This window comes from Nannobrachium achirus, assembly GCF_963921795.1.
Source record: "Nannobrachium achirus genome assembly, chromosome: 12".
Lineage (NCBI taxonomy): Eukaryota > Metazoa > Chordata > Actinopteri > Myctophiformes > Myctophidae > Nannobrachium > Nannobrachium achirus.
In genome coordinates this window covers 46,626,523-46,649,052 of record NC_137832.1, presented here as the reverse complement: position 1 = coordinate 46,649,052, position 22,530 = coordinate 46,626,523, and the positions used below count along the sequence as shown (strand labels likewise).

Below are 22,530 nucleotides of genomic sequence, written 5' to 3'. Positions count from 1 at the left end.
GAGCAACACTTTTATTTTGTGTACATTTTTCCATTGATTGTTATACTTCATGACATTTTCAAAAATTGTCACTCAAAAAGAATCTTGAAAATGTCAACATTATTTCAAAGCTACTTTAATTGTTTCTCAGCTGAGACCAGATCCCTTCTACACATTTTGATCTAACTTTTCCCCCAAAACACTGATAAAACAATTATGCTACATAAACTTAGCCGGGACATGAACAAAAACTGTCTTCAGAGACATTTCAGATGGCACTGATTCCCAGTTGAATGTATAATGATCCCTGTATAATGATCCCTCCCTCCGTCTCAGACACGCATGTGCGTGTACACACACACACACACACACACACACACACACACCCACTGAGTTAAATGCAGAAATAGCTTTTGTACTCCCCTTGTCTTCCATATCTTCCCTCCCTCCTGGGGCTGTCATGGTATGTGGCAGAGCTTTGATCCGAGACCTGAAGAGAGAGTTGACTGGACAGGCTACATACTGTACGTCTGCTTTTCACTGTGGAACAGCTAACCAGAAACGGACCAAAAAAGGAAGGGAACAAAATATTTATTTTAAAGATGAAGGAAGAGCACAACAAGTACTAAAGTATTATGGATTGGATACTTGAAACATCTGAAGGTATTTTTTTTCTTCTCCTTTTTCAAATACAGATGAAATAGTATTGATTTGGTTAATTATCATTGTCTTTTCTCATCTCACCTGCAATAGGAGTAGAATATATGGTTTCACAGCATTCTGAAAATTTAAAAGAAGAATGCATATTGCACATATAAAATGATACATTCTTATCAGAATTATGTATTTTTCTTGGTATGATATTTCATTAGCGGTGTTCTGTTTGTAAGTGTATAGTTAAAGATCTACTAAAGTGTACTGAATGTACGCAGGCTTCGACATTGATTTTAAATGTCAAACCTGTCATTACAGAACTAGTGGAGCTAGCGGCTCATGATTTGTCATGATGGCAGTGGATTCAGTAGCCAGTGGCAATCCGGACTGTGATGCTGCAGCCAACGGGTCTGTATGCAATCAATCTGCAACCGTGATGGGGAAAGGACCACCCCTGCTGGTTGATGCCTGGCTGGTGCCCACTTTCTTTGGGGTCATCATGCTGGTTGGCCTTGTAGGCAACTCCCTGGTCATTCATGTGGTCACCAAACACCAACAGATGAAGACAGTCACCAACTTTTATATTGGTATCCATCGTGCAGCCATTGACCATAATTCACAATGCAATCTGAAATCAATTTACAAGAGTTCTTCATGCACACTTCTGAAAATGGAGCATGTGAGCATTTCTCTGTCTAAGAATTACTAACAGCTTCTGTTCTCTTGTAGTGAACCTGGCTACAACAGATATCCTGTTTCTGGTGTGTTGTGTGCCCTTCACAGCCACACTATACCCACTGCCCAGCTGGGTCTTTGGAGACTTCATGTGTCGACTGGTGAACTATCTTCAACAAGTGATGAGACACACATACACACATAAATAATTTGAATAGTTGCTACCATACAGTACATATACTGAGAGTGTGTGTGTGTGTGTGTGTGTGCGTGCGTGCGTGCGTGCGTTCTAATCTAGGTGACAGCCCAGGCAACTTGCATGACTCTGTCTGCCATGAGCGTGGACCGCTGCTATGTCACAGTATACCCTCTGCAATCTCTCCGACACCGCACACCACACATGGCCATGACCATTTCCTTATCTATCTGGATAGGTACTGATTGATATGTTTTGATAATAATTAGTATTGTTTGTGAACCATTTTTCTATAGTGTCAAATTAATGTTGAGATGACTTAGTTATTATTTAATTATATCTATAGGTAGGTACTGTCTGTAGCTAGTACTGTAGACATGTACATCTCTCTTTGATGAACAATTGAATGTTTGGACACCCATAATCAACATCTCACATCTCAAACCAAGACTGCTACAAACCGTGCAGTGTTCGGAGGCAGCCTAAATATTTCTAGTAGCGGTGTGATAAGTGCCACTGTTGTGCAGTTATGGATGAGGTACATTAAGGTACATTAATGTACTTGCTAATCAAACAACTGTCCACTTTAGGCTCTCTGCTGCTGTCCATCCCTGTGTTCCGCTACCAGCGTCTGGAGGCTGGCTACTGGTTTGGCCCCCAGACATACTGCAGCGAGGCCTTCCCTTCGCTCCATCTCCAGAGAGCCTTCATCCTCTACAGTTTCCTAGCTGTCTATCTTCTGCCCTTACTCACCATCACAGCCTGCTATGCATTCATGCTGAAGCGCATGGGCCAGCCCGGTATACAGCCCACAGACAGCACCTACCAGGTAAGAGGGGGAGGCAGAGGAAATGACAAATAATGTATAAACTTGTGTCATTTGGTCCATGACTAATTAGCAATTTACAGTTTATGCAAAGAAAACAATTTAGTGCTACAAATAGAAACTATGATTGCCTATAGGTAGACAACAAACCTAGCATCTGTCTAAACAACATGCTATCTAATAACATTCTTAGCATTTGTGGTCAAGCCTCCAGTAGTATCTTCTAAATCAGGCATTCCCAAACGTTTCCATGTCAAGGACCCCCAAATTGCTATAGCCAGCGAACCCACCAAAAATAGTATATGTTTTACAATAATATTATGTCCAAAATAGGGCACAACAATGAATAGATTGTTTTTGTTATGATGTACTGTATTTATATTAACTAGAAAAAAAAACACAATTTAGGTGTTTGGCCCCCTCCTAGCTGAAAGACTCCCCATACCCTCTCCACCACAACAACCCCAGCCCAACACACCATCTGATTTATTTTTTACATTTTCCTCTCCCCTGGCGCCTCCTAGTGCCTAATTTGGGGGCTGCAACCCACTTTGAAAATGTGTTCCAAGGCATGATTTATACCTTCTTTGTGGCAGCTCACAACACATCCCACTTCTCCTGTTGTGAGCTTGTAGATCAGTTATTTTAAGGTTTGCGACACCAACTAAGTATAAGTCAGGCTTAACCCCTAACGACCCTCCGCTTCGTCCCTTGCTCTATAGGTGACAGCTCAGGTAGAGCGGACAGCAGCAGTGCGGGCGCGGGTCTCCCGCATGGTGGTGGTGATGGTGGTCCTGTTCCTCATCTGCTGGGGCCCCATCCAGGTCTGCATCCTCTTGCAAGCCTTTGGCCTCCGCAGCTATGTCCTCTATAAGGTGACTGACTCTCCCTAATACAGTGGTTCTCAAACCTTTTCATGTCAAAGACCCTCAAATTGACACTTATTAGCCCCCATTTGAAAAGACAAGCCAGGGACCCCCATAAGAGAAGATTTTTACAGCTCCAACAGTGATTCTCAAATTTTTAATTTCAAGGACCCCCAGTTTGACATGCAGTAGGCTACAGATTTAAGTATTTCTATCTCTGTCCATGTTAATTTAACTCTGACAGGGCTCTATTTTGATTGTCTTAGAAACCAGCTCTTATGCCTTAACTTAAAGGCCTGTCCATACTTTCTACAACCACCGAACCTTTCGTCGTAAATGGCCGGTTCAACTACAAAATTACGTCACTTGCATCTTCTGAAAAGCATTACCCCGAATTAGAGTTCGGAAAGCTGCACGTCAGAAAGTCGGAAATCTCTGACGAAATGTGGTCGAAGATAGTATCAACAGGCCTTTAAGTTAACCCTTAAGAGCTGTTACTTAAGACAATCAAAATACAGCGTGTTCATTTGTACACTCTTTGAGCTACAGACCCATAAGGATCCATTTGGTTCCTAACTATCATTTAGCTGGGAACCCCTTGGAACTCCCTCAAGGACCCCTGGGGGTCCCCAGACTCCACTTTGAGAACCAGTGCTCTGCACTGGTTCAGAGCTTATCCATACTACATCACACTGATCTTATTTCATATAGAGTCTAATTGTGTAGCAGACAGTGTAGCCCTGACTGTAGCCTAGAATGGCCAAGGGGAGATTCCATTTTCGGCAGAGCAGTAGATGTTTGGTTTTGCAGGCGTGAGACCGCACTCTGAATCAACATTGAATTACATCTGCTCTACTGGTGATGGAGTCAGGGCTCATGGCACAGTCATTTGTCTGCGTGTGTTGTAGTAGTAGTGGTACTAGTTAGCCTGTAGCTGGAGGTCATTTAGGTTTTGTTTTCAAGTACTGGTGCAGGCTGTGGCTATGATTTAGATAATCTAGACTGCTACTGTATGATAAACACAAATTCTTAAGGACACATTTTACTGTGTAGCAGGGAAACTGGGATACACATGTTATGCCGGCAACACTGGCATAACCTGGCAAAGTATAGCAAGGGCATTAATCATGCTTCATGAATTTGAGTGTTTGGTTGGGGTTTTGCATTCTTAATTCACAAAGCCTGTAACGACATTGACACGTTTTGTTTGGATATTGTGTTCACAGCTGAAGATTTGGGGTCATTGCATGTCTTACTCCAACTCCTCTGTCAACCCGCTGGTTTATGCTTTCATGGGTAACAACTTCAGAAAAGCTTTCAGGCTTGCCTTCCCTGCCGTCTTCTCCTGGCGTGCTCGGGCAAGAGCCAATGTGGGGGACCAAGAGGGAGAGTGCCAGGCCCCCAAAAGGCACACAGAGATGCACTTTCTTTCATCTGGGACCTAAAGGTCATTCAGACAGAGAACACTAGTTATTTATTTATACTTGCTCTGGAGATGAGAGAACTGTGCGCATAATTGTATACAGTGTACACACACACACACACACACACACACACACACACACACACACACACACACACACACGCACACGCACACGCACACACACACACACACATGCATACACACACGCACACGCACACGCACGCACGCACACACACACACACACACACACACACACACACACACACACACACACACACACACACACACACACACACACACACCTGTGCCAGCTGCCCAGCTAGGTGTAGTCCTACAGCATTGTGATTTGTGAGTGGACGTAATGACAATGTGATGACTTTTTAAAATTATTTATTTATTTAAGCATGCACAGCAGCAGCAGTCTATTTAGAGAAACGGACGCGTTTCGGCCTACTGGCCTTCCTCAGTGTTTGAAACGCTGAGGAAGGCCAGTAGGCCGAAACGCGTCCGTTTCTCTAAATAGACTGCTGCTGCTGTGCATGCTTAAATAAATAAATAATTTTAAAAAGTCATCATTCAAGAGAGTGCGGATATTCCCTTCATTCTGAATTCTACTAGAATCTGCACCCAAAGAAACTACAGACCTCTCCACAAGACTCCAGCAGAGAGCGCGCCTTCTCCTAATGGTACTGAACCAGTTAGGAGTTCTATTGTTCGTAATGACAATGTATCACATAAAATATCACTTACACTAACTTAATATAATTTGTAGGGATAAGTTGATATTAGGCCAGACTACCAACCTGAATGATCTCGCACGCGCACACACACACACACACACACACACACACACACACACACACACACACACACACACACTCACTCACTCACTCACTCACTCACTCACTCACTCACTCACTCACTCTTGATTAATTGAATTCACATGCAGGACCACAATGGAAATAGGCCTTTTGTGTTATCCTTTTAGCATCATTGTATAATCGTAGCACTGTACCATTTAACTGTTAATAAAGTATTACATCAATCAATCAAACAACCTCTCTCTCTCTCTCTCTCTCTCTCTCTCTCTCTCTTTCTCTCTCGCTCTCTCTCTCTCATCATGGCGTGGGCCAATCATAGCCGTCCTCCACCGAAGAACAATGTAAACAGACTGTCTTGACACTGGAGATATTGGCCAATCAGATGAAGCAGGCTGAGAAATGGGGTTCCTCCGGTTCCTCCTTAACTCTAGTCGGCTCGCTCCTCCACGCACACATACATACACATTACACAGTGCAGGAACATTAAATTACAGTTCGCTACTGCCACTGGTGGAGTGAAAGCGAATGAGAAATCTGGGTCATTCGCACCACGGAATCGAACAGCGGCTACTGTATATCCACCGTACAGAAAGCTAAATAACAAAACAATAAACATTGTCACCATGGAGCAGAAACAAACCATCAACTTTGGCGCTGGACCTGCAAAACTCCCGCAATCCGTAAGCAAGCTCCAAACTTTATGGTGATTCACCATTGGTGAATATAGTTTGATGGAGCACAGCTAGGCTACATGTGTTTGCACATGGATAGGTTTTCAGTGCAAAAAAAAAAATCATTGATCCATGATGTATGTTTGTTTATAGCCAGGAGATGATTTCTTTTGCAGCTACATCCTTTGTGTGCGTTAGATTTCTGATATTCCTCATCTGCATGCTTTGTGTACGATACAACCTAAGTGACATACAAATGTTCATCAAGAGTAGAGTATTATAGATGTCGTTAAATGATTTCTACACGTTCATAGGATATAATGTTGTGTGTATTTGTATTTCTGCGATTGTGATGATGCCTAGTGACATGACAACGACATGTAAAGTTGTCGACTTGGCGTTTGCAACCCTGCATATTTGCTGAAACAGTGTGTTGAGTTGCATCAGCCTCATTCATTCATGTGGAAAATGCTCCTTTGTGCTCGCTAGATGTACCCTCTAGATGGCAGGATAAAACCCTTTCAACTATGCCTGTCAGTGAGACACATTCACACAGTGCTGGAAGAAGTACTAAAAGTATCAATGATAACACTGTATACATAGTAGTCTACCTGTAGGCCTACTCAAAATATACTAAAAGTAAATATTCGTGGATACTCACTGCTCTCTCAGTGTATTGTATAGTTGTTTTCACTGTTTTTTTTTGGTAGAAGAGGACGTTTGGAAAATGATGTGAACTGTGAAGTAATGTAAAGTAGATATGATTTTGAAATTATTTAAGGCCTAATATTTCTACAAGGAATTCAAATTGCTTCAAAACCTGTGGCTAGCCAGTCATTCTCATTAAGAAGTTAAAGGGTAGGCCTAAATGTAATTCTTGTAGTGATGTACCATGCATGTTAAAATCATGTGTAGCCTACTTTACATTATTTCAGACCATTTCCCAAATTCTTTGCGTTTCTTTTTACATTTTTGAAAAATTTGCCAATTTTACATTGAGGTGCCAGCCCAATCTTCCTATATTCATGTGTTCCTTTGCAGCAATATACTCCTACCATCCACTTCATTGTTCAAATCAGCATGTTACTAATTTAATAGTATACACCAGATGACTCTGGTATACACATAAGAAGAAATTGTGTAATAGCCTAATTTACTGTAAGTTAACAGGCCTATGTAATTGCAGGTGCTGCTGCAAGCGCAGAAGGAACTCATCAACTACAGTGGAACTGGGATCAGTGTTCTTGGTAATTATATTCTAGAGACATGTTCCAGACAAGTACTGGAGTAGTTTATTGTTTATCAATCAGTTCACACAAAGTATTCTAATGTGCATTTTAAAAATGCTTTGCCTTACATTAAGTATCTCATCAGCATGCACTGGCAATTCAACATATTTTCCTGTCCAAAGTCACATCACATTCATTCTACTGTTGAGGCATGTTGAAGACATTTTCTTGTTTGTCAGCAATGGGAGGTTAGGGAGGTTGTGTGGAAAATGTTATAATACAAAATGCCCCAATTCATAACAGCAAAGCTACTGCAAGGCTTATTGATGGATCTCCATTCTACTGTAAACAATTAAAGTACATTATCCAAAAGGGGAAATTAAACCATTAATAAAGATTGTTGTATTATATATAAATATTATAATATTATATTACATTGAAATGCCATTCATTTTGTACAATACAGAGATGAGCCACAGATCATCAGACTTCAACAAAATTCTGAACACAACAGAGAACCTTCTGAGAGAGTTGTTGTGAGTATTTCAGTTGCTATCTTAAACACTATTAAAATAATCCATGTTCTCTGTATCCTTTATTTGAGCTGTTACCATGCGATATTTTATACTTTCATACATTTTTGTAAAAGATGACCTACAAGCTCACATTGTGTTACTTTGTGAGCTTGTACGTAGATTTACATAGATATATTTTCTCTCTCTTTTTTACAATTTTGGGAGAATCCTGCCTATAACATGGTTGAAAGTGGTTAATTTCTTAAAGGGGCTTTGTTGTAATTTAGAAATAATATAAGATAAGTGACACAGAAATGTGTGGCGCTAGGAAATTAAGGAAGTCTGAATGTTTACTGTAGTCTGTAAGTGTTGATTGTTTTATTACACATACAGTTTTAACATTGCTTTGTCATGAGTGAAATATACAGTATGTGCAGTGCATACCAAAAATGGCAACAACAATCTTTTTTTAGATCAGCTGTTTTCAATGCGTGACACCTGCGTGGAACTAGGTATGATAGGTATACTAGTGTAACAACTTGTTGGCATTTAATCTGGTCTAATCCACCTAAACCAGATGATCGGTGACATTGATTGTGACAGCTACATTTAATGTAGAGGCTGTCCCTCATATTGGGATGGTGATATATATATTTTTTTTACTCTATAGCCATAGGTTGTTAGCGGCCATACTTGCTGCTGTGCTGTTCTAGCCACTGCATTTAATTTCAATGTCACCAGAAATATCAGTAGGTGGCAATCTCATCTGGCTATACAAGACTATATTCTTCATCTTGCATGGTTCAGCTCGGGTTCACAGACAGCCATGTTCGGATGTGCCAAATCTGATACATTTAACCATGTTTATTAATAACTTACTGAACAATAATGTTTCAATGGTGATGTTTTATGCACACAGTAACATCCCCGCCAACTATAAGGTACTGTTTTTGCAAGGAGGCGGATCTGCACAGTTCAGTGCTGTTCCCCTCAACCTGATTGGCCTGAAGGAGGATAAGTGTGCTGATTACATTGTGACAGGCATCTGGTCATCCAAAGCTGCAAAAGAAGCTGAGAAATATGGCAAGGTTAACATTGTCCACCCCAAACAGGACAGCTACACTAGTAAGTCAATGTATCTGTGTGTTTGTATATTGTACATCGGTGTGCATCCTATCCATGCACATAAATAGAGACCAATGATGTTTTCTTTTTAAATTATATATAAACTGCCAACAAAAAGTTCTGAGATTTATTTCTCCCTTTCAGTAATACCAATTGTTATTGTGTTTTATATAATTTGTATTGTTGATTAGTCACCTTTAAGGTACAGTTTGTAAGGGATAGTGCATTTGTGGAATGAGGAACACATGTGGGTAGCACCATTTTACCAAAATCTCCCAATATGCTTCTGTTGGTATTGTGGTATCGTTTTGAGCGACCTGCCAGCATGCTCCAAGCAGCAACACTGATCCATGGAAAGATGCCACGTTTGTACCTTCAGGATAAGGGCAAGCAAGGGCAAGTTAAGCTGGTGTTCCGTTACACAGAGTAGCAGCATTATTTGATGTCAGGCAACCCTGAAACTATTTTCAAAATTAGGACAACCAAGAAGTACTGTGATACTGAAGTCAAAGAAAGGCAACACCCCAAGCAGAAGGTTCCTCACCCTTGCTTCACTGAGGAACCATAGGTTTTCTTCCAGAAATTTAGAGGCAAGATTTGCACAACGGTACCAAAGACAGATGTCAAAGTTGCAGGATCGATGCTCAAGTGCCACTCACACCTGTGGACTGGCACACACCTCTCAGATTGCACAATCCTTACAAGTTATACCTCGTTGTAAAGGTGTCTAATCAACGATAAAAATGATTAAGCATATTGAGTGATTCTGGCAAATGTTTTGGAGGCACTCCCCACATATTTAGCTGTGTTACTCATTCCACAATTGCACAATTCTTACAAGTTATACCTTGTTTTATTGTTGTAAACGATAAAAAATAAAATAAAACACAATACCAATTGGAAATTGAAGGAGTGTAATAATCGACCGTAGGTTACGCTTCCAAAGTATTTGTGGGCAGTTTATGTATTTATTGATTTTGATACACAGGTGCAAAGGTATCCAATTACCATAATATGTCAAAAGTATATATATATATATATATATATTTTTTTATATCTATCTATAAATGCGACAAATCTCTGTCTGTTTGTTTGTAATCCGCGTATCTCGAGAACCGTTCGTCCCACCGGCTTCAGATTCGGCACGCGCGTTCCCCGCCGCCGCGCGGAGTGCAGTGCCGGGCCTCGACCCGACCCGACTCGCGGTTTTCCGAAACCGTCGCGAAACGTTCGGAATCTCCTTATGCGGAGCTGATTGTTGATATCAGGCTGTTCCGGAGGAAATCGGCGCAAGCGCTGAGTCATTGTGACATCATTCATAATTCTTCCCACCGGCACGCGCGTTCTCCAGATATGGGCATAAAGTCTGACATCAGAGTTTTCCGCAACCGGTACTGTGTGTGCAGAGATCTTCATATATGGGCATAAGTGGACAAAGACAAACAGATGGTCAAAACGGGTCCTATGACAACAGGTATATTGGGGTTTGCATTAAAGGGTGGGGCATTCATGGGGTTTGTTTGCATTAAAGGGTGGGGCATTCATTCCCTATTTCAAATTCGGCACGTGCGTTCCCCACCGCAGCAGGTAGTGCAGTGCTCGGCCTCGACCCGACCCGATACACGATTTTCTGGAACCAGCACGAAAGGTTCGGATTCTGATGTCTGACATCAGGATTTTCCGGAACTGGCACCGTGTCTGCATAGATCTCCATATATGGGCATAAAATGGATGCAGACAGACAAATACAGATATCTCCATTAGGGTGGATCTTAAATGACCTTTTTCTGATTTTCTTGAGTCTCACCCCCCAATTATGTTCCAATGTACAAAAAACTGCTTTGGTTAAAATTTGGTTGAATTTCAAGCATATTTAGAGGTAGCTCAATCAAGTCAAAGATTGTACATTTTATTGGTCAAAATCGAATTGCACTGCAGGCACATTTAAGTTATACATTACACATTATTCTTATACTAAGCACAGAAATAATATTTTTTAAGCTTACAAATCTAAACACAAATCTGATTACATGTTTGTCATATGTCAAACCAGAATTAATGTATTGTAGGTAATAGCAAAGCAAAGAATGACAATTTGCAATTTTTCATTTAACGTGCACAATGTGTCTTTATTGCACACTCTTCAATCATACTCACAACACACAACAAGTACACAGCCCCACTTCCTTGTTTACCCCCAAAACCCCCGAAAGTCACTGCAGTATAGCAATTCAGTAGTTACTGATCAATTAAAGTTTGTTTACGGCTATCGGGATACTTGTGCCGATAGTCCTGCACAATTTGCAGCAAGTATTGGAGTTGGGACTCATCTTTAGTAATGAGACCACAATATTCTTGTATTAGGTCAACCCCACACTCTGCATGATCATTAACAACATTCATCGCCTTCACTACAGCCAGAGCTTCTTGGTAGTCCTCCCTGGGCTCCCACTCAAAGCACCTTGGAAAAAATCTTCAATGTTCTTCCTTGCAATTGTTCCAAGGTCAACAGTAATTCTCTTCATATGCCCCTGTTCACCATAAGTGATTGGAAAACTTTTGAGAAGCAGCTTTAGACACCTCAGCATTTATTGATGAACCGGATACCTCGCTGCTCGAGGTATCCGGTTCAGAGCTCCAGGAGCTACCCATCATGCCCGTTGGATGGCAAAGGTTATTTATTGTATGAAGATCTGGATGTTTCATGGCCAATTCAAACTGACCTTCAGGGAAGAAAAAGCATGCATGGATTTGTGCATTTTTGCAGTTTGCAATTATGTGAAGGCATGGATGATGGCACCTGTTGCTGTCAGCGCTCCACTAAATTACTTGGCAGCTGTTAAAATCGTTGCTGGAATATTCATCAATAAATACTGAGGTGTCTAAAGCTGCTTCTCAAAAGTGTTCCAATCACTTATGGTATTTTGCTCCAGAGATTGTCGGACTTGCATTGTTTGACAGTCAAGTGAGCGCGCAAACGAAGAGGCTGATGGTGAGAGCCATGAAAGATGGAAATGAAGATCATGAACTGAGAATTACTGTTGACCTTGGAACAATTGCAAGGAAGAACATTGAAGTGCTTTTCAAAATGATGGATCTCCCAGATGACTTCCTTGACGTTGATCCCGATGAGTGGGAGCCCAGGGTAGACTACCAAGAAGCTCTGGTTGTAGCGAAGGCAATGAATGTTGTCAATGATCATGCAGAGCGTGGGGTTGACCTAATACAAGAATATTGTGGTGTCATTACTAAAGATCAGTCCCAACTCCAATACTTGCTGCAAATTGTGCAGAACCATCGGCACAAGTATCCCGATAGCCGTAAACAAACTTTAATTGATCAGTAACTACTGAATTGCTATACTGCAGTGACTTTCGGGGTTTTTGGGGGTAAACAAGGAAGTGGGGCTGTGTACTTGTTGTGTGTTGTGAGTATGATTGAAGAGTGTGCAATAAAGACATGTCATTGTGCACGTTAAATGAAAAATAGCAATTTGTCATTCTTTGCTTTGCTATTTCCTACAATACATTAATTCTGGTTTGACATATGACAAACATGTAATCAGATTTGTGTTTAGATTTGTAAGCTTAAAAAATATAATTTCTGTGCTTAGTATAAGAATAATGTGTAATGTATAACTTAAATGTGCCTGCAGTGCAATTCGATTTTGACCAATAAAAGGTACAATCTTTGACTTGATTGAGCTACCTCTAAATATGCTTGAAATTCAACCAAATTTTAACCAAAGCAGTTTTTTGTACATTGGAACATAATTGGGGGGTGAGACTCAAGAAAATCTAAAAAAGGTAATTTAAGATCCACCCTAATCTCCATATATGGGCATAAATGGACACAGGCAAACAGATGGTCAAAGATCTCCATATATGGGCATAAAGTGGACGCAGACAGACAGATACAGATATCTCCATATATGGGCATAAATGGACACAGGCAAACAGATGGTCAAAACGGGTCCTATGACAACAGGTATAATGGGGTTTGCATTAAGTTTGTCTCCTCCTCCATCTGTTTGTCTGTGTCCCTTTATTCCCATTATGGAGATCTCTGTATCTGTCTGTGCCTCCGACTGTGTTGCAGACACAGTGCCGGTTCTCCCTTTAATGCAAACCCCATTATACCTGTTGTCATAGGACCCGTTTTGACCATCTATTTGAAAAAGCGACAGAAATCTCATATATGGGCATAAAATGGACGCAGATAAACAGATATCTCCATATATGGCATATATGGGCATACAATGGATGCAGAATCACAAAGATCTCCATATACGGGCATAAAAGGGACACAGACAGACAGATACAGAGATCTCCATATATGGGCATAAAATGGACGCAGATAGACAGATATCTCCATATATGGGCATATATGGGCATAAAATGGACCCAGAACTATAACTGCAGTGATCTCCATATATGGACATAAAATGGACACCGACAGACAGACAGATACAGATATCTCCATATATGGGCATAAATGGACACAGGCAGACAAATGGTCAAAACGGGTCCTATGAAAACAGGTATAATGGGGTTTGCATTAAAGGGCGGGGCATTCATTCCCTATTTACATTGTTCCGAGTTGGCCAGGTCGCCGACTAGACGCTGGGCCGCCCGAAGGGCGGCCCAGCTTCTAGTATATATAAACACCCTGATCCACTCAAAAGTAGAATAAATTATAATAAACAAATGTATATAACTAGAAATTTGCGGCCCTTCGGGCCGCAAAATCCTAGAGTTCGGGCCGCTGCGCGGCCCTCACCGCCATGTTGCGGCAGCATGGTGTGTACCCCAGAATAGAGATGAATCTACAGCACGTTGCCCTGTTTGCAGTGTCTGTGGATTGGATAGTCTATTGGTGAAGTGAATGAATAGGCTCTCCCCTATCCTGCTGTCCGGAGGCGGAAAAACGGAAGCACTAACACACAGCAAGAGTGGACAGTCTGACAGTCTGGACACGGACTACTGACAACCTACTATTAGTCCCATTTAAGTTAACTGTTCTGTTGTGCTGATGTCACTCTGCTCATTGATACTTTGACTTAAGCATAAAATGTGTGTACTTTTTCCACCACTGATTTGATTTCACACGTGTTACCTTTCAACATCACAGCAAATGAAACGGCAGCTTTTAATCTATGCATAAGATAAAATAATAATAATATTGAAAAGGCTAATTGAAAAAGGAGGGCAGTATGAGTTTGCGATGAATTTATCATGGTTAAAGTGGTTTGAAGTTACAATGGGTTTGTATAGAAAGGGGTGTGTCTAATAAAATATCAAATATCTAAATCTGAATCAAGCAACTTAAAAACTGTCTCTCAAAAGGTAGAAGCTGAGTAGATGATGAATTGATCCAAAAATGTTTTGAAAGTGAAATATCAAGGGACAAAAGGTTTTAAAAATATATGTAGGCCTATTTCCCTGTATTTATCAAGGAAATGTACACATGAAATGAGATTTAAAAGCAAAAAGAAATAGATCTAAACACATCTGTTTTTTTCAGTGTTTGCAACACTATACTCTAATATACTACCTATATTGAGAAATAAGATAGCAGGGGCACTACTGGTATCCCTCAAACCACTGGTGATATGAAAGGACTTTTACTTGTAACAGAGTATTTCTACAATGCAGTATCGTGAGCTTGTAGATCTGCTATTTGCAAAATATTTTTTGATATTTTAAAATGGACATTATGCCTTCTGAGTACTTTTTTTCAAGTTAATTTTGAATTCCAGACTTTTACTTGTACAAAGTATGGTTATTACTCCACTACATTTATGCTGTGATAACTTTAGATGCATTGTGAGTTTATATATCTGCTATTTTCAAAATACTTTTATATTTGAAAAGGGACATTCTGCCAAAGTACCTCTGAGAGTGGATTCCCCACTGCCAATGTGTTTCAATGACAATGGAGCATTCTTCTTCTTTTTCTTTTTTTTTTTTTTGTAGAAATGCTCATTGAAATGCATTGGCAGAATTGGGAAATCCAATTCAAAGGCATGAGAAAACATACGTTTACATTGCCAAAGCAATCCACTCTCATAGTGACTTTGTTGTGGGAGCAGTAGCAATACTTTTGTACTTTTGAGTAAATGTTGAATTGCAGACTTTTACTTGTAACTGAGTATTTCTACATTGCCGTACTGATACTTTTACTTAAGCAAAACATTTGTGAACTTTCTGTCTGTGTGTCTGTCAGCACTAGAGGTCTTCACGGGTCCAATTTGAACTACCCGAACCCAAAAGGACCCGGGGGAAATGGACCCGGACCCATATGGCCCCGTCTATCATTTGGAATTTGAGAACCGTTACCCGATCAGCCCCGAGACGTGATGGATCCGATCCGAACGGCCCCGCCTGTTATTAGAAAAATTGGATCCGATACCCGAGCAGAACGAGAGATCCGAGACCCGAACCTGTCGCCCCGAAATGAAAGAATGCCAACGTTATTATATTAAGAGTTGTATCAGACATATTTCTTACCTAACGTCGCCACGGTGCTGCTGTTGCTGTCAGCGGCGCTGTGCCTCGATCTCGCTCTCGCCAAAAGATGATCTTTTCCCAGACCAGTAAGTCAATGCGGACAGTTTGTAAATACAAATAAATCCATGTTTTTATTCCTTCTTCTTTGGCTAGCCAATGCTAATGCTATCGTTTTCTGTCGCATGTGTTGTTCATTATATCTTTCTGCTTTGAGTGTCCATTTTGCTCTGCAGAGCATGACAACACGCAATGACAACTCCATTGTAAACCGTTAACCAAAACGTTACGTTAATATCTTTGATAATAATAACAATCCAACTGATACAGTCAGTGTTGTTGTGACTGAGTGAGTTCTACTTCTCAGTTCTCACAACCAATGCAACAGATTACATGCTGCATCTTTAGTGCCATCGTGTGGCGTTATCTATTTGGTGCAGTTGTTGCGTTCACTTTCACTTCAATCTCGGCCTGTCTCGGCTCCACTCGGGTAACAGGAGATACCCGGGGAACCGGGGCAGACGGCCCCGGCCCCGGCCCGCCCCGCGGTAAAAGCTCGAAAACGGCCCCGTTACCCGGCTCGGTTCGGTTCGGATCGCGGGTAATTTCGGATCTCGGGCAGGTCCGAAGACCTCTAGTCAGCACAACGACCATGATCTGGCGATTGACATTATTTCTTTCATAGTTAAATGATGGGGCGCAAAAGTATTGCTGGCGAGTGGCGACCATTAGTGTCCATTGATCATTGTGAAGGAGTAGTGATACTTTTACTTAAAACATTTGAGTACCTTTTACACCACACATGCATTTTTTTTCCTCTTTTCTATTCAGACACATTACGGTATTTCTGTCTTTCATTTTTTTCTTTTTACACCACACACACCACTTTTTTTTTCTATTCTGACACATTACGGTATTTCTGTCTTTCATTATTCATTATTATATAAGAGAGAAAAATACTTTATATCGCTGACTTTCCTTTTTTGACGCCTTCAATTATCATGGTCAAGGGGAAAAACGCGTGCGTGCACACACAGCACGTATGGTACGGCCCGGGTCCATTTGGTACCGGGAGCCGGGAGGCAGTGAAGTTTGTCGCGGAATAGGACTGCACCATGCTAAAAAGTAAAAAATATCCCGACCGTCTCTCTCTCTCTCTCCCTGTCTCTCTCTGTTGATGTCAAGCTGTGTGTGTGTGTGTGTGTGTGTGTGTGTGTGTGTGTGTGTGTGTGTGTGTGTGTGTGTGTGTGTGTGTGTGTGTGTGTGTGTGTGTGTGTGTGTGTGTGTGTGTGTGTGTGTGTGTGTGTGTGTGTGTGTGTGTGTGTGTGTGTGTGTGTGTGTGTGTGTGTGTGTGTGTGTGTGTGTGTGTGTGTGTGTGTGAGAGAACGTACTGGGCTGTTACACCGCAAATGTTGACCTATAGAATCTGGTGACAATGGTTGCGTTCACTGCATATAATGTAAACAGACGTTAATAAAGTATTGGTGAGGCGATGACGTGGTGTAGGCCTATACTGTTTGATTTGCGTTGTAGATGACAACTATTTGAGGGGACTATTAACGCGAGTGGGCGGCCAATAGTGAAATACGGACGTTACCGCGATTGAGATGAAAGAGAAGTAGTAGAAAGTTGTGAGCTAACTATTAGCTATTTGGCTAACTGTTTCCTTTCCGGGTCGAGTCGGTCGACTTGAGGCTATTTTATACAGAGGCAAAAGATGACGGTAATAACGAATACAACTGTATACAGAGGTTTGTAAACTACATCTTGCAAAATTGGCATGAGTGTTTGAATTTGTAAGCTATATTTAGTAGATATTTAGTACGTCTTGGCCAAGTAGTTTGGTTTTAAAATAGCGGGTGATTGCAGGGGCGTCAATTGGGTATGGCAGGGGTATGCAGGGGTATGCAGCTGCCATACCTTGGCTACAGGGGGAAATAATAAAAATGTACTTTTCATCATGCCTGTTGCTAAGGTATGGCAACATGACTGGTGTCTAGTCATGTTGCCATACCTTACCTTTTTCTGAACTGACGCCACTGGGTGATTGTTGACCCGGGAGTAGATGAGTTACTCCGATGTAATTTAAAGATAATTATGATTTGATGACCAAAACGTGTGTCATATTCGCTGGAGACATATGACCTTTATTACAGGAATCTGTGATGCTGGGGTGTATTTTAGAAGGTTCTAACATCTAAATAAGTGAAATTGATATATAACTTTAAATTGAATTAGGTTCAGCCTAGAGCATGATGTATTAGCTTTCACTCAAATTAAAGCACTCTCATCTATAACCTTAACCAGTTTGTGTTCCTGTTCTTTTAAAATGTTGTCCAAAGAAATTACTGTATGATTAGAAATTCCCAGTCATGGAGACAAAATGGTGTCAATTAGCGAATTAGGGATAGCATTTGGGAAGGAGGTATTATACATTTTGGGACCTTCTGAGATTAACCCTAGCACACTGTTCGCTGAAGCTACAAGAGACCAGTTAAGTTTAATGTTACAGATTGCTTTGGGGAATTTGTTTGCCACAGACTGCTTCATTCATGCAAACTTACAGTTTAGGAAAATGTGACTATAGTGGAACATAGTTCCAAGAGCAGTATTGTAGCACTTTGGCTACTTGGGATAGTGTGAGATGAGACATTCTATGTAAAGTACCTAATGTCTCTAATTGAAACAAAATGGCAGCCACATGTAGCCTATTGACCTCCTCAATGTACAGAATGACCTCCTTAATGTACAGAAGGACATCAGTGACTGACTTTTTTTTGCCCCCCTTTTTAATTACGTTTTCAGTCCCTTTTTTAAGGTCAAGAAAGAATGGTTGGGACATAAACCTTGTATCTCCATATTTCATCTTTTTATGTTTATTTTTTCTCCACAAACGAATGCTCTATTTTATGCGGCGTCGTATGACAATGACACACAGAAAAGTAGCGAAAATAGCCGATCTACAAGCTCACAGTGTGTATCTTAATATTTAAAATTGCAATGTTGTTTTTCCCCATAAATTAATGCCTTATTTTATACCAAATCGTATGACGCATTTTTGGGTTGTGAGCTTATAGATTAGCCACAAAAGTAAACCAGAAAAAGATCCAGAGTTCTCTTTCAAGTAAGAAACCCTTGTCAGGACGAGTGTGTTTGTGTTCTCTCTTTTTTATGGTTAGCATGAGGTCTGCCTTGGGTTAATTTAAAATGGCAATGTAGATCTTAAAACATCTCAAGACAAGGCAGAAATCAGAAATGTAAGCAGGGATATGGGGTACAACTAAAATAATGATGGCATCAGAAGAGCATTTAACTGAAGCAAGATAATACCCATTGTTTTGTTGTGTGACCATTGTGCTGTTCTTCACCCAGAGATCCCTGACCAAAGCAGTTGGACTCTGAACCCCACGGCCTCCTATGTGTACTACTGCTGTAATGAGACTGTCCATGGGGTGGAATACAACTTCGTCCCTGACACAAAAGGAGTTGTTCTAGTCAGCGACATGTCCTCCAACTTCCTGTCCCGGCCGGTGGATGTGTCAAAGGTGAGTTGAGGTTGGAATGGCAGTTTGTTCATGTTCGCGGCAATGATCCGTTCACGTTCACCAGCACAATTGTCTAGTGAAAAACACTATCTTTGTTACAACTGGGGGCATGAATGTCAGCGTGAACGTACAGTTTCAGGAAGTGAACGATTTCGATCCTGTTCACAGCAATGAACTAGTTGTTTTGAATGAATCAATCATGAACGACCCATCACTACACCAGTACACCTACAGTGAACATATTTTTATAGCCATGAGGAAAGCTGGCTGTAAAGATGTTGATTGCCGTGAAGAGACTAACTTTTGGTTTGAAAGGTCACTATCAAAGGCAAGATTAAACTTGACCACGTGACAACAGTGGATTACTTTATGGGGCCAAACGTTGTCCTTTACATGCGAGGTCAACTCGACAGTGCTTTTGTAGTTTGAATTTTGTAATGGGTTCATTAGCCTAAATGAAAGATGCTTATGTCAGTAAATGATTCTTCATTCATTCTTAATTCATTAGTAAAGTGTGTGTGTCTCTTGTATAGTACGGGCTGATTTTTGCTGGTGCTCAGAAGAATGTGGGCTGTGCTGGTGTAACCGTGGTCATCGTAAGAGAAGATTTGTTAGGCCATTCCCTGAAAGAGTGTCCCATTGTGCTGGACTACAAGGTGCAAGCTGAGACCAACTCGCTGTACAACACACCTCCTTGTTTCAGGTAAACATGCTGCTGTCATTGATATTGAATACAGTACCTAGTTTTGATTTACACATTTGTGTATTGTTGCAAAAACAACACACGCATTTCCCCTAAAGTAAGTTATTCAGGAAATTAGGAAAATTCTGAAGGCCATGTATTAAAAATAAAAAATAAAAATGTAATGGCTTTGTTATAGATTTCAATGGTTTGAAAATCGGGTAACTGAACTCATAAACAACTACCGCTATATATGGTAAAATGGGGGGTAAACAACGTCACACGGTATTCGCAGAGTGTCATTTGTTTCATGTGTCTATGTATATTTGTAATTTTTACCTTTTTCATAATGCTATGATCAGTATCTACATCATGGGGCTGGTCCTGGAGTGGATCAAGAATAATGGAGGCACAGCTGCCATGGAGAACCTCAACAAGCAGAAGTCCTCTTTGATTTATGACATCATCAATGCTTCCAATGGATTCTATGTGTAAGTATCGGAGGCCTTCCTTAATACTTCCTCAATGATTAGATTATCACTGTGCGATAGTGATGGGTGATTTAAATTGTATGCAATAAACGACAAATGACTGTTGCTTGTTGAACCTTTTTTTTCACACAGGTGTCCAGTTGACATGCCATGTCGGAGCCGCATGAATGTGCCTTTTCGTGTGGGGAAGAAAGATGGGGATGAGGCTTTGGAAAAACAGTTTCTGGATGGGGCGTCCAAGCGTGGAATGATATCTTTGAAAGGACACAGGTGAGGCTTGCACACAGTAAAATGTTTATTATAGTTCATGCATATCCTACGGACAAATGGCATAATTATAGACAAACAATTTTAAAAAATAAAGTCATTATTGTTCTCTGCTCCACTTTTTTAATGTTGTTTGTTCAACATTTTGATCAAAAGATCAAACATGAATGGTGAAGGTTGGCACACAACCTTCTGTCTGACCGATTTCTATCCAGGTATCTACTGTAGCTAAAGTTATGGGACAAGGGGTTAATGGTGGATTATGTTCAGTGTGCACAGCAACTATACAGTCAATGTATAATTTACTCCCTACTCAACGTCAGAGTTATTGTAGGTTTGTGTAAGTGTATTTTATACAAAATCTGTTAAAATAACTACTATAACAACTATGCAGGTATAATTGCCGCAACTAATCCATGTTGTACAATCATTTGAAGAGTCTTATTAGCTGTTTAGCATTCATCAGCAGGCTCTGGTGTTCATACCGACTGCTGCTGAATACAAATTTGTTTTGCATTGTTTTGTTACAAAGCAGTCAGGCAAGGGACATCAACCAAAAAGGAGTCTTTCTCCACCTACAGGTCGGTTGGGGGAATTCGTGCATCTCTGTACAATGCTGTGACACTGGATGATGCCCAAGCCTTGGCCACATACATGAAGGAATTCCTTAAGGAGCACCAGTAGAAGCAGACCATGCTGACTGTCACTACAATACCTGAATTTTTACCGTACACTGTGAAACTCTGTCACTACGGTAAAGTTTAAAGTCGTTTCTGGTTTGTCTAGTTTAGGATCCATGTTGGATCTACAAGATACTGTACATTCCTGCTAAGATGTTTTGTAACACTTGTTCAATCATTTTGCTACTAAAATATGAAACCACTACATGGTCAGTAATGTTAATTCGGTTTGTATGTAGAAGGAACGGGATTTGTTAACTAACATTGCTTTAATGTACATAGATTGTTTTACCTGTTAAAAAAGTATAATTACATTCCAATAAAATCTAACTTAGTAGTACATAGTGCACTTATTTCTCAGTTGAGCCTTGAATGGAGTGTCAAAATGTTGTAATGCTGCTGTGGACATACATGTAGCCTACTGTATGTCACTGTGACTCAAAACACTGTATAATCAGCAAATCACAACACTTGGCCATAAAACTTAATTACTTGACATACATAATATTGCAATGTGGTGGTCAAAAGTTAATGAGACTTCAAACTAATCATTTTCTATGAGACTTAACTAATTTTCTTCTGCTGACAAGTTATAATTGTGATCCTCCACCACTTTTCTGCCTCTAGGTGGCAGCGTTTGTCAAAGAATATTTTTTTTGTTGAAAGTGAGGGGAATGTTTGCTACAATGTTTTGGAGATGTTCATTGATTATCCCCTGAGTGCACTTAAAAGATATTTGTTTTTCCACTGTGGGCGTCAGTACATGCACCCACACACACACACACACGCACACACACACACACAACGCGTTGATCTCATCCCTACACAGATGGTGTTCACAACTAACAAATGCTTTCCTCTTCTCCCATCTTCTGACAACTGAATTTATGCAAACATCAATTAATTGCTATTTCAGCTGTTCACCTGTGTTCTGTTCAAGACATTAAAAGTATTAAGTGTTTACAGATACAACATGATGATTAGATAGTGAATATTCACTATCATTCACCTAATCAAGTAATCTACTGCAGTGGTTCTGGTTCTCAAGCCTTTAGCTCAAGACCCAAAAGAGAACTTAGATGTTAGCCCTGGACCCAAACTTATAGCAAATTGCAGATCTACAAGTACAAGCACACATGTCCCTTTGTTGACTCTCTTCCTCAAATGGTCTTATATTATTAATAATAATAAAACGTTAGAAGCGGGAGTACTCCAATCAGCTTATTCAAAGGCCATTACATTACTATTACCATGACTTTAATGTTGAGGCAGCCTCCCCAAGACCTGCCAGTAGGGGTCAGCAGTGACACAGAGTACATGGGGGGGATATTGGAGCTTTGCACAAGAAAAAGGCTCATTAATAAAGCAGAAATCCTTAA

General features: G+C 40.6%; 2 protein-coding genes across 2 annotated transcripts; both read left to right on the top strand.

Annotated features, from left to right (window-relative positions):
* Window positions 1-1,069: 1,069 nt before the first annotated feature.
* kiss1rb (KISS1 receptor b) lies at window positions 1,070-4,641 on the top strand (the record flags this gene model as incomplete). The annotated part of the gene is made up of 6 exons (XM_080738688.1): window positions 1,070-1,220; window positions 1,363-1,487; window positions 1,607-1,742; window positions 2,095-2,333; window positions 3,053-3,205; window positions 4,423-4,641. The coding sequence occupies 6 exons, from the start codon at window positions 1,070-1,072 to the stop codon at window positions 4,639-4,641; spliced, it is 1,023 nt and encodes a 340-aa protein (XP_080594814.1).
* Window positions 4,642-5,990: 1,349 nt separating this feature from the next.
* On the top strand, window positions 5,991-21,438 carry psat1 (phosphoserine aminotransferase 1). The gene is made up of 9 exons (XM_080738149.1): window positions 5,991-6,120; window positions 7,298-7,358; window positions 7,807-7,876; window positions 8,775-8,980; window positions 18,859-19,031; window positions 19,565-19,734; window positions 20,076-20,204; window positions 20,337-20,474; window positions 21,053-21,438. Exons 1-9 carry the CDS (start codon window positions 6,064-6,066, stop codon window positions 21,153-21,155), a joined length of 1,107 nt encoding a protein of 368 aa, XP_080594275.1. The 5' UTR covers window positions 5,991-6,063; the 3' UTR covers window positions 21,156-21,438.
* The last annotated feature ends 1,092 nt before the right edge of the window (window positions 21,439-22,530 follow it).